Source organism: Phacochoerus africanus, chromosome 15, assembly GCF_016906955.1.
Source record: "Phacochoerus africanus isolate WHEZ1 chromosome 15, ROS_Pafr_v1, whole genome shotgun sequence".
Classification (NCBI taxonomy): Eukaryota; Metazoa; Chordata; class Mammalia; order Artiodactyla; family Suidae; genus Phacochoerus; species Phacochoerus africanus.
This window is the reverse complement of record NC_062558.1, coordinates 33,289,234-33,301,861: the sequence shown is the minus strand read 5'-3', so window position 1 is coordinate 33,301,861 and position 12,628 is coordinate 33,289,234. Positions and strand designations below refer to the sequence as shown.

The 12,628-nt window shown below is 46.8% G+C and overlaps 1 protein-coding gene and 1 long non-coding RNA gene across 9 annotated transcripts in view; one reads left to right on the top strand and one right to left on the bottom strand.

Moving 5' to 3' along the window:
* The first annotated feature begins 3,528 nt into the window (after nucleotides 1-3,528).
* Nucleotides 3,529-7,010, top strand: LOC125115814 (uncharacterized). The gene is made up of 3 exons (XR_007132182.1): nucleotides 3,529-3,898; nucleotides 4,399-4,570; nucleotides 6,847-7,010. It is a non-coding gene; the product is annotated as an uncharacterized LOC125115814 (long non-coding RNA).
* CIT (citron rho-interacting serine/threonine kinase) overlaps nucleotides 4,290-12,628 on the bottom strand; it is a 178,851-nt gene continuing 170,512 nt past the window's right edge. For 3 of the 8 annotated variants that reach the window (XM_047760368.1, XM_047760361.1, XM_047760365.1), the window contains one exon: nucleotides 7,016-7,677. In XM_047760368.1, coding sequence (XP_047616324.1) covers nucleotides 7,335-7,677 — 343 coding nt within the window. In that variant the 3' untranslated portion in view covers nucleotides 7,016-7,334. Of the gene's footprint in view, nucleotides 6,584-7,015; nucleotides 7,678-12,628 lie in introns of those variants that run through there. The other 5 variants (XM_047760363.1, XM_047760366.1, XM_047760364.1 and 2 more) reach the window with 3 other exon arrangements.

Here is a 12,628-nt window from a genome sequence, read left to right as displayed (position 1 = left end):
TAGATATTAACCACTTGTTGGCTGCATCATTTGCAAATATTTTCTCCTGTCCTGTAGCATGTCTTCGTTTGTTGAATGGCTTCCTTTGCTGTGCAAAACCTTTTTAAGTTTAATTAGGTCCCATTTGTCTGGTTTTGCTTTCATTTCTTTTCCTTGGAAGAATGGTCAAACATATATTACTATGATTTATGTCAAAGTGTTTCCCCTATATTCTCTTTAGGAGTTTTATGATATTGTGCTTATATTTAGGTCTTCAAACCATTTTGAGTTTATTTTTGTGGATAAGATACTTTTTAGACACAATACACAGCTAAGCCCAAAAATATAGAAGGGGTATGTATATTCAAGCACCAGAATTGTGGAAACTGTAGGTGTGTTGGGGAGCTGCAGCATAGCCCCTAGCCCCATGGTGGCCCAGAAAAGCACTGCCTTTTCTGTAACGGGTTAGAGAATCTGGCTGCTGGCCAGAGTCAGGGCTCAGAGGGTGCCATTAACCCCAGGCTGCAGCGGGAAACATTTGGAAGCTCTCTCCTGCAAGTGGGCTCTACTGATAAAGTTCAGAAAAAGCCAAGCTGAAAATCCAGTGTAAAAACTAATTTGGAGCCAGTAAACCCTGTAAGAATCTTCCACAGCCAAGGAGCCATGGGGCACTTGTAGGGAGTTGACTGCCATGGTGGAGGAATGCAGGCAAAACCATGGAACATGTGAGTGTCAGCATTCTCCAAGCTGTCTGTGTGTCTAAAAGATTTGATTTCCTTGGCATTCCCTTTGTGGCTTAGCAGGTTACAAAACCGACAAGTACCGTGAGGATTCAGGTTCGATCCCTGGCCTTGATCAGTGGTTTAAGGATCCAGCATTGCCGTGAGCTGTGGTGTGGGGCAGCAGCTGCAGCTTGGCTGCGACCCCTAGCCTGGGAACTTCCATCCATATGCCACAGTGCAGCCCTAAAAAGCAAAAATAAATAAATAAATAAATAAATAAATTTTAAAAACTACCTGGATTTCCTTTAAAAAGCAAGTCCCCTGTGGTCCAGAAGACTGCTCACAGACCCAGGTGAGAGTATTCCCATGAAGCTAAAATTAATGGAGATTATTTCATGCTTATGGAAGAGGAACCCTGCTTTGTGCACATTACAGGGGCAAAGGCATATGTAGCAGTGAGGTGTCCTATGACCCAGGTACATGCTTTCTCTCTTGTGGTTGTGGACTGGTTCCATGGTTAAAGCTTAACTCAAATTACTTTCGAATTTTTGATATATTTTTCCCTATAGGAATGTATATACTAATGAATTTATGAAGCCAAAGGTAAGGTCTTTAAATTACTAATGTGTAAAATGGGTAAATAGTACCATATATGAACATATTGAACCCAGTGATCTAAGGACCCAGGCAAGGCCTCTCCCTTCCCTCTGATGCCACTTAAGGGTGCAGATGGTCTCTGCAAGACCAGGTCAAAGCCTGGCTTCCTGCCAGAGTCAGCCACTCCCCGACCATCCCCTCTCCCAGAGTGTGGACACTGGACTGAAATTAGGGATGTTGACCCAGTTCAGTCACTCACTAGTGTGACTTTGGGCAAATTGTGTGGCCCCTCAGCCTGATTTCCTGTCCTAAGAAATGGAAAGGGGTCAGACTAACACTAGATGATCCCTAGGGCTCCGTTCATTTTACTTTGGGAGCCTCAAAGCCTTTTACAACATGAACGGGTTATAGCCACAAACAGTAAGGGGCCAGAAAAGGAAAAAGTGTCCATACCTTAAGCTCAATTAGGAAGCCTCTAAGATGCTGAGGCTTTCAAGGCTGCACACCTAGAACATGAAGCTGCTTCTGTGCATGGCTGAGGTCAGAGATGAAACCATTTTAGGAAAAAGCAAATTACATTTTGCTTGGCTCAGTTCTAGATGAGCATGATTTCATTTCTGAGCATGAACTTGGTTCTCCTCATATGTTTACAAACGGTTTGAGTAAAGTGATGAAGACCCATGCCCTCGGGCCACTCAACCCTCCATCCAGCTTGTTAGCACCTTCTTTGATCGGCAGATTAGTGGAGAAAAGGAACTAGAGCCTTCTGCCCTGGAATGCCAGTTTCTTCAGGATACAGCAGGAAGCTGAACGTACATGCAAGTCATCCCCGCTCATTGTAAAAACATCCACCAGGGTCCTGCTGAGTCGTCACTGCCATGAGTCAGACCCTTGGAGAACCAGCACCCCATCTCTGAGATCAACCACTGGGCTCAACTCATACAATTACCTCTTCTCTTTTTTTGTCCTAAAGACAGATAATGGGCCTGTGCCTGCATGAGGATGCCAGCCCTCTCTGCTGCCTGCTCTCCCTGCCAGGAGTGAATTTCCCCACTTTATCTGTAAAACTCAACAGCAAGTGAGAACAAGAGACTGACCGCCCTGGATCAGCTGCATTTTCTGTCTCTGGTTCTCTGAAAGGACAGCCTGAGTTGTGAATATCAGTGAAGTCATTTCCAAAGTTCTTTCCTCCACCTCTCACAACCCCTCCCCTCCAGGCATACAGGAGCTCCACAAATCGACAGACTGGAGAGAAAGCCAAGCCAGATTCCCACTGCCCTGCCCTCCCAGCTTCAGAAAAGCCGCAACATTTGACCAGGCAAGTGATCAAACATTTTCTCACAGAAACACTGGGCCTAGAGCAAGTGTCTGTACTTTGACATCATAGGCAATATTTAAACGGCCAAGAAAGAAATATGACTAGAACAGGCCAAGCAAGCTTCCTCAACCTTGGCACTGGGAACACTTTGGGCCTGTTACCTCTGTGGAAAGTGGGGTGGGGCTGCCCTCTGTATTATAGGGTATTTAGCAGTATCTCTGGCCTCTACCCACGAAGTGCCAGTTGTGACACAACTGTCGCAAAATGTCTCCAGTCAAGTGTCCTCGACAGAAGGGAGCAAAGTCACCCCTAGTTTAGTCCAATTTAACTGTTGTGTTGAGACCAAAAGCTTAGCTGGTCCCTACCAGTTGGCCTAGCATTATTGCTTCAGACTGAATCGGCATGAATGTTGTCTAAAGGAAACCACATTCAAGAGGCCCAATTCTGAAGACTAACGAGCTGGTCCGTTTTGGTAAACAAATCATCTCTTTCTGGCCCAAGTCTCCAAGTCCTAGTTTCATGATTATGAAATTTGTTTTGCAATCACAGCCTCTTTAGTCACATGAAAATTAAGTTGGAAGAGCAGAAAATGTGTCAAATTTTGTGCATAAGCAGGAATAGCAGCATGGAAGGTTGGGCCTCAGTTTATGGTGTGGCTGAGTAATTCGTTACTGTTTTTGTTTTTGTTTCGAGGTCCTTCCTTAGGGTCCAAAGAACCTCTGTGGCGTCTTCCTTTTGGAACCAAATCATATGTACTTTTGCTTTTGAAGTATTATGTGGCCACCACGAATCCTTAGAACAATAACTGAATAGTCGTTGGGCATTTAATGGACTTTTTCTAATTTTATAAGGAAAGAATGGTTCCAACATTTTCCTTGTTCATCTTCTGAATGATTTTCATTCTTACAGTTGGCAGATTTTTATCCCCAGTGGTGAAATAGAAAGGAACAGAACAGAATTGCTACAATTCCTGTCACAGGCCATGTCGGCCATGACCCTGTGGTCAGATTACGTCATTGGAAAATAAAAACTGAAGACCGAAAGCAACAGGAACCATGAGGAAAAAAATCACCATGAGCCAGAACTCATGTTTTTCTGGCTCAACAAAGTTTACACCAACAAACTAAAACATCTTAGAAAGTTTACCTTGCAGACTGTAAAAATTCATCTAGTTCAAGAGTATTTACATTTTAAATTACCTCGGTCCAGACTCATCCCTCCAAGGAAATGTATGTCATGAAGTCGCCCTGGCTTGATCTACATGGATGAGAGGGATTTAAAGGTAAGATGTTTTTTTCATTTTCATTGGCTGCCTTACCTGGAGAGCTCGGTCACCTATTCTCCAATAATCCTTTCAGAGTAACCTGCCTTAAGCTTTCCAGTTCTGCAGTCCTATATAAATTGACCTCAATCACCAGTTAGTTCCTGGTTCGCTGGCAGAAAGGACCAAAATTCCACAAGGTTGCACTTGTGGAAGGGAACTGCCAGACCCAGGATTCCAGGAGAGCAGCCTGCCTCCCCTCCCGTGTGGCTCTCCATCCCTCACCCCAGAAAAAGCCCCCCTTCCCCAAAGAGTAAAGTCAGTCCCCATGGCGTGCCCACAAGCGTAGGCTGACGATGGCAGTATTTTGGATTTTTATGCTCTTAAGAAGAGGTCATGGCACTAAAGCAGACACTTTTAGATCATTGCTTTATTTTGCTATTTGTTCAACAAAGTTCATTCCTCTCGAGGTGGATCTTGACTCGTTTCTGGTGTTCTTTTCCTCATTCCGAATAAAAAAGGTAATGAAGAAAAAGCCTGTACTTTTGGAGACCTAGAATTTTATTGATGCTAAGAAGCTTTTGACTGCAATTTCATGTTCGGATATTTCCTGCTGGCATCTCGGTGGTCACACGGAGCTCCCCACCCTCCAGTGAAGATGGCTGTCCACTACTACCACCATTGAAACCAAAAGTAAGTGTTGAAAAATGCACCTTTTACGATAAAAAAGTAGAAACCAATTCAATTTCCTTTTTTTTTTTTTTTTACGAATATAAAGTTTCTTGTAAATATGTACAGTCTTTGAGCTAGTTCTAGAGCAGGAAGCATTTCACAAATGAGACACACAATATACACTTTCAGGGCCAAGAAGCCCCTTTCTCATGGAGATCCTAAATGAAATGCCAAGACTGAAACACCAATTTTTAGTGACCTTTCCAAATACTTGTGGACCAAGAGACAGAAAAAACTTCAGCAAACATTCAGTCAGATCTGCCCTGGAGAAGGGAGGGGATGCAGTGTGACCCAAAGACCAAGCAACGCATGAAACACACAGCATGACACGGGTGAAGGGGCATGGGCATTTCCAACAAGAAAGCACTTAGGTTAAGAGGACGAGCAGGAAGGAGCCAGGACTCGGGCCAGGTGGCAATCTGGAAAGTGATCCGAACGGTGGACACGGGGGGTTGGACGTGTGGCCACGTTCACCTGCTGTGGTGGGAACAGGTCTACCTGTCAGCCTACCTAGGATGCGCCTCAGTGGAGCCCAAGAAGCAAGAGAGGCCTTGAAGGAGATTAAAGGCAGAAGTAAGGCCGCTAGGTAGCTTGCCAACTGCAAAGCCTCGGGTTGGTTCTTTCCCAGCTGCTGGGCCCATGGTGCTGCTGAGGACAGAGGGAAGCAGTGAGGGCCGCGCTGCACCTGGGAGGGTGGCCCAGCCGGGAGAGCTGAGCAGCGGCTTCTTTCTCCAATGTCTGGTCTTAGTCTAGGCCTAGGGGAGGCTTGTTGGGGACGTCACAGTTTCCGTGGGGTAGACCCGCCAGGCTGCGTAGGAACAGAGCCATCTGTGGGGAGTCGGCAGGGAAGCGTGCGAGAGGGAGGTGGTGGTTGCTGAAGTCCTTCTCTGGTCATAAGGCTTGAGCGTTGGGTGGTTCTCTTCAGTGCTACACTGCAGCTTGTGGCCAGTGAGCTGGCAAGTGGTCAGAGGGTCTCGGTTCGGCAGGAGCTATGGGATGGAAGTAGGACAGCGGCAGAGCAGCCCAAAGTGCGGGGCAGCACATGCAGTGAACCGCCATGCAGGACTCCCGGGGTCTCTTCCATCCTGGGGAGGGGGCAGGGAACAGGAGCTGGGTGACCCCGGTCCCCCGGACCCGGAGACCCATGGGTGCTAGGCTCAGAGCGAGTCTATCATGCTTTCCTGGCCAAAGCTACATGGGAAGCAGGGACGGCAGGCTGGGGAGGAAAGCTCCTCACGGTCCCTTGGCCCCAAGTCACTGCCTCCGAGCTGAGGCCCGATGACCTCCATACATTCTCAGCTGGTGGGAGGGGAAATTGTCAAGGCCATAAGAGGCAATGAGAACGGTAAACATTTGGCTAAGATGTTACCCTGGGTGAAACAGGGCCATCCGCGAGGATGGACGGGAATGAGATGGACATTACGTGAGCGCAGGAGGTTCGCCAATCGGCAGGGGCTCTTCAACCATACTTTTCAGTAGCAAAGACCTGATGGTGTAACCTAGCTAAAAATGACTATGATGGGAAATACAGTGCTATTCAAATCTATTAAGAATTCTGTTGTTTTTAAAAACAAAAAACCCCCCAAAATAACAAAAAATCCAACCAACCCTAGGATCTTAAAGTAGCTATTAATTAGGATTCTAACCACACTGTAGTTAGCCCCCGGTTGGTTTCCTTTGATGAACTGGTACAGGTTCAAGCTAGGTACAAAAGTTTATGAATGCTTTGAAAGAGTAACAAAGTGCAAAGAGGATGACTGCAGGAAGGCAAGCCTCAGCCCCCTGCCCCTCCCGGCCACAGGGTGTCCGCGCTGAGGTGGCGCTGGTGCCCCCCTCGCGCCATGGGCTGGCTGAGCAGATCGGCGCCGGGGTCCCCGTCAACCGAGTTCCATAGTATGTTTGGCGTTTTCCTGCAGGTTAAGATGAGGAGTTGGTTTTTCTGGCTGAGATTTATACTGAAGACTGGTCCCAGACCTAGAAGCAAAATAAGGAAGAAGGGGTTTAGCCATCAGAGGCCAGAACTCATCATGCTCGCTTCGCAGACAGGAAGCCCAGACTGGAGTTGTAGCAGCGGGTCTGGCCTTCCGGTGTTAACACTGCATGAGTAGCAAAGCCACCCCTCAGGGCCTGCGAAAGTCCCCAGTGCTCTAGAAGTGTTTCTACTGTTCCACACAGCATTTTATCCCTAAGTCAGGGGAGATAAAAAACACTTAAATGGCTTTTCCTTCTCTCTTCAGCAGCAGGGGTGCCAACAATGAAATGCAGATGGCCTTGGGAGACAGCGATCCAGAACACCACACCCTGGAACCAGAGCTGGGAGCCTCCCCTCTCACATCCCTCCATCTCCCCAACTGCTACCCTAAAAATTACATAGGTAATACATGCCCAGGATTTAACATTTTCACAAGGTTCAGAGTTCTTCTAGAAGGGAACCACTGGTACCAGTTTCTGAGTAGCCCTCCAGAGAAATTGTTGATGTATGTGTGTGTATTTGTATATATGTTTGAAGGAAGTAAGGCAGAGAGCCTGGGGGATCGCATGTTAGCAGGTGCATTTGCTTGTACACGACCGTCTAGAAACTGTGAGCACCAGTTGCCTCTGGGGAAGGGAACTCTACCCTTTGGGAGCTGTTGCATTTGGAGGTGCATATGTCATCCATCTGCAGAGGAAGCCTCTTAGGTACCTCTTCTTCCTAAACTTCTGAGTCCCCAAAGCCAAATGACAGTCATAGAGCCCCTTCGTCCTGGCCCCGTGGGGACCTCACCTTGTTGACCTGGGACAATGGGGTCCTCACAGCCCCCACAGGCAGCCGGCCCCTGCTGCTGTCCTCGAACAGCCGTCCCGGGGAGCGCTCCCGCCGCGTGCTGAGCATCCGGCCTGGGGACTTCTCCCGCTCCAAGGGGCGGCCCGGGGACTTGTCCCTGCGCAGCTCTGTCCGCCCCTCGCGATAGCGGTGGGGTGTGCTTGGCTCTCTTGGGTGGCTGGGGCCTTCGGGGGGCGCCGGGCTGGAGGCCACACGCTTGGTGATGTGCTCGTTGTAGGTCGGCGGGCCTCGCTTGTTAGGGCTGCTGGCAATGGGGGGGGCGGGAAGAGAGCTGAGAAGTCACAACCCCAAAAGGGCATGTTCTTACCCTGATCCCACCCCTAGTTATGAGGCAAAGAAGGCAGAGGTGACAGCAAAGGGAAAGCACGCTTCCTGGCCTTGACACTGGCTTTTTGCTGAGCACCCTCAGTGCTAAGCTCTCCATCACTGCAACCACACCACAAGCAAGGAACAAGCACGGCCCTTGTGGTACGGTCGAGATGCAGACACAGAAAGGCTGAGATTCCAGTACAGGTCACTCTGATGTCCTAATCCCCAAACTATATCCCTTGGACCTAGGATCTTCCAGAGCCTAGAGGGCACATTTAGAGGTCAAGCTTATACTCATCACTGTCAGCTGCCAAATCCAGCCCTTCCCTGGGCCTGTGTTGAGTCACCACTCCTTCCAGGTGGTTCTCCAAGAGCCTTAGTGGCATCCAACGCCCATGTGAGAGGTGTAGGTGTCAGGCCTGCTAGAACTCAGAGACAACACAGACAAGACAGAGCTGGTTTGCCCCAAAGATTTATGGTTAAAGGCACTAAGGCCTTTCTGTAGGATCCATCCAACCTTCCACCCAGCCCTGGCCTAGATATTTCAAATGGAGATTTCACCAGACATGGCCCCATCCACCCCTCTGAAGAAGACAGACCTAGAAATACTAGCAGATCTGAAACACAGCCTCGGGAATCAGTTCCTTCCTACCCTCACCCACCAGGAGCAGAGAAAGTACTCGCGCCCTCGTTATCTGAGCATAATTAGTGCTGGGAAAAGGCAGCCTACTTAATTAAAATGGAAACATTTCATAGACAATGTTACTTGAAGACATATTTTGATTGGTTGGGCTTTATCTTTGAAAAATAGAAGAAATCAGGAAAATTTTATCCTAGATATTTAAAAAATCTAGATTACAATTGCAGTTGCATGCCAATTCTAAGAATGAACCAAGTATGAATCACATAATGATTTATTCTGCTCTAATTTTCTCACCAAAATTGTATGCTAACATGCTAGATGACATCTTTCACCATCAACGTTGGAATTTTTACAGTAAAATCATATAGTCATTTCTTAAATATTTGAGACTGTTACTGGTTTTCCCAAAGGCCTCGCTCACTTTTTTTTTTTTTTTTTTTTTTTTGCTTTTTAGCGCTGCATGTGTGGCATAGGGAAATTCCTAGGCTAGGGGTCAAATCAGAACTGCAACTGCCAGCCTACACCACAGCTCAGGGCAACGCGAGATTCTTAACCCACTAAGGGAGGACAGGGATGGACTCCCACATCCTCATGGATACTAGTCGGGTTCATTTCTGCTGAGCCACAATGGAAACTCCCCAAAGGCTTCTCTTTGATATTTAAGCCTTTTCCCTTTGGAAGAGACTAAACTTTTTCTTTAGAAGAGACTACAGTTTAAATTATTGCTCTAACTCTAGGGAACCTTTACTTTCCGTTTTCTTTCTTTTTTTTTTTTTTTGCTGCACCCAAAGCATGTGGAAGTTCCAGGTCTGGGATTGAGTCCACACCTGCACCACAAAAGAACTTCAGACCCCTCTTTTTGCAGTGTCCATAATGGAGAAGTAAGTAAGCAGCAAAGATGCTGACTCCTCCTGCCCCGGGGCAGGCAGGGAGAGAGGGGGGACTCTCTAGAGCAAGCCTGAGGGCCAAATCCAGACCGGTGCCCGTCTTCATTAAATCTCCCTCTGGGATGCACCATGGCTGCTTTTGCAGTCCAAAAAGAAAGTTGAGAGTTGAGCTAGAGACCATGTGACCTGCAACCCCCAAAATAGTTACTATTTACTATTTGAACCTTTACGGAAAAAGTTTGCCAATTCCTGCTGTACACTAAAAACAATTGGTGAGGAGTTCCCGTCATGGCTCAGTGGTTAACGACTCCGACTAGGAACCATGAGGTTGTGGGTTCGATCCCTGGCCTCGCTCAGTGGGTTAAGGATCTGGTGTTGCCATGAGCTGTGGTGTGGGTCCCAGATGCGGCTCGGATCCCGAGTTTCTGTGGCGTTGGCCGGCAGCTACAGCTCTGATTAGACCCCTAACCTGGGAACCTCCATATGCCGCGGGTGCAGCACTAAAAAAAAAAAAAAAATTGGTGAGCAGAGCAGAAATAATTGTCTTAAGTGGACAGTCAGTCCATTGTGAACAGCTTCCTGTCATTCTCTTGCTTTCTCATGCAACCTGAAATGTGGAAATTCCAACAAATGCTCAGAAAGCCAGAACTCTCCTGTGTTGTGTGTGCAGGAGCAAAATTTGAAGTAACTCAAATTTCAACATCTTGAGATCAAGGTTTATCCTTCTCTAGTCAGGTGGCTTTGTGAGAAGAACACACCGACAAATGTCAAGAAGGAGAATTACATTATGCCTATTTGTACTGGAAGAAAAATATTAACTGTGTCCACAGGGGCTGATCATAAAGCAAATGAGAGAGTGCTCACTGCCCAAGGGAAGAAAGATGGTTCAAGGAAGGCCATTCGAGATGTCGGCTTAGATTAATGGGATGAAGGAAAACACTCAGCATTCTAGCCCGCGCGGGCAGTCCTCCAGCCCCATTTCTGTTAATAACCAATGATCTACCACATCAACTTAATGCTTCTTGCAAAGAGTTACATTTCCTGCTTGGCTAAACAGACCAAGGCAAAGTGACCTGCAGTGAATCACATTCCACAAAGCTGGCCTTCTACATTCTGGACCTGCCCCAAGCAGTTAGCGGCAGAAAGACAGTTTTATAAGTCCGGAGCCCACTGAAGACTGACTGCTGACTTTCCAAACATGCCTGGCAACAGCATTATTTCTGTCCCTTGTTCATAGGAACTGGAATCATTTTCAACCCCAAAGTAACTCCTTACAAAAGACACCATATCATCTCAAAAGGCAAATGCCTGGCCATCTAACTGGAGAGCGATAAAGAGGAAAAAAATTATGTTCTTGGCATGACTTGGAAATTATTTGAATAAAATCCAAACATCTTCAGGAGAGGACTTATAGCCCTTTGAGCAGTCACTCTCGAGGCAGGGTCAAGCCGAAAGAGGAGTAGCTGGTTATGAGGCACTTCTGGTTTTCCAGCAAGTTCCTGGGATTAAAATCACACTGACCATACATTTCATACTAGCATTTATATTTCAGCAAAAGAAAGAGTATTCGTAGGACACAGTCTCAGAGCTTAGAAAAGAGTCATCAATTTAATATTCTAAGCATTTTGTAACATTAGAGTGGGTTCCTCAACTGTGAGGCCCTTGGGAATCAAAACAATGTCGTCTTCATCTGTGTATCTCCAGCCCAGACACAGTATCTGGCACATGGTACAGAGTCTGCGTAGCTCTTTATAGGGTAGACATATGGGGTTTGTAAAACCAGTCCACAAAATTAAAATCCTAATTAAATATCCCCCTGGGTTAAAGAAGCTCATCTCCTTTGTGGACCAAGATCTTAAAATTGCACATCTCAAACTGACACATCCAACAGGCTCCTAGCTCTAGGTGTCAAGACAAAGCCATTCCCACATGCAGCTGGTGGGATAAGAAAAGGGTACAGCCTCCAGGGAGGACACCTCAGCAACATCTGCCCAAATTACAAATGCACATCTGGAGTGCCCGTCAACTCCTTTTCTAGAAAGTTACCCTCCAGATAGATTCCTAAGCATGCAAAATGACCTAAGTACAAAGTCATTTACTATAGGAAAAGATAGGAAATGACCCAAACATCTTTTGATAAAGGAGCAGTTAAATAAGGTGAAGGAATGCTAGGCAGGCATTTAAAAAAGAAGAAGAAATACTTCATGTACTGACATGGACCAACTGGCAAGATACCTTAAGATACAGAAGAGCGTGCACAGGGTCTATCACCTGTATTAAAAAGAATAGGAATTCTTGGAGTTCCTGTCATGGCGCAGCAGTAATGAATCTAACTAGGAACCATGAGGTTGTGGGTTTGATCCCTGGCCTTGCTCAGTGGGTTAAGGATCTGGTGTTGCTATGAGCTGTGGTGTAGGTTGCAGACATGGCTCAGATCTGGCATTGCTGTGGCTGTGGCGTAGGCCGGCAGCTGTAGCTCTGATAAGACCCCTAGCCTGGGAATCTCCATATGCCTCAGGTATGGCCCTAAAAAACAAACAAATAAAAAAAAGGATAGGATTCTCATTGTGGCTCATTGGGTTAAAAACCTGACAAGTATCCATGAGGATGTGGGGTTTGATCCCTGGCCTCACTTATGTGTTGCTGCGAGCTACTGTGTAGGTCACAGATGCGACTTGGATCTGGCATTGCTGTGGCTGTGGTGTAGGCCGGCAGCTACACCTCTGATTCCACCCTTAGCCTGGGAACTTCCATATACCGAGGATGCAGCCCTTAAAAGCCAAAAAAAAAAAAAAAAAAGGGCAAAATTGTCACCATCAACTTTTCAATACTCTGGAAATTAACCAGAATCTTGCAACAATTCAAATACTGTTTATGCAAGAAAGCAGCTCAATCTCAGAATAAGCTTTGTGTTATTTTAACTTAACCTATTCCCACCCCTCTCTCCCCACACCTACAGTTTAACAGCCTTGTAACCACAGTAGCTGTGAAAACCAGCAACCTGGCAGCCACTGGAGGGAGCACATCAGGACTGGAGCTCTGCAAAAGCCCCTTCCTCAGAAAATTGTCACTACCTGACCCAAGTGGCTCCTCCTTGGAAAAGACCATGCCCGGGGTCTGTTTTTATTTGACCTGATTCAGGTCTTAAGAGAAAGGCCCTATCTATAGATGTTTATCAAAAAACAATCAGTGGCTGGGAGTTCCCATTGTGGCTCAGTGGAAACAATCTGACTAGTACCTTTGATGATGTGGGTTTGATCCCTGGCCTTACTCAGTGGGTGGGTGATGCAGTGTTGTCATGAGCTGTGGCGTAGGTCCAAAGGTCCAGGCCAAGTCCGGCTGTGGTGTAGGCTGGC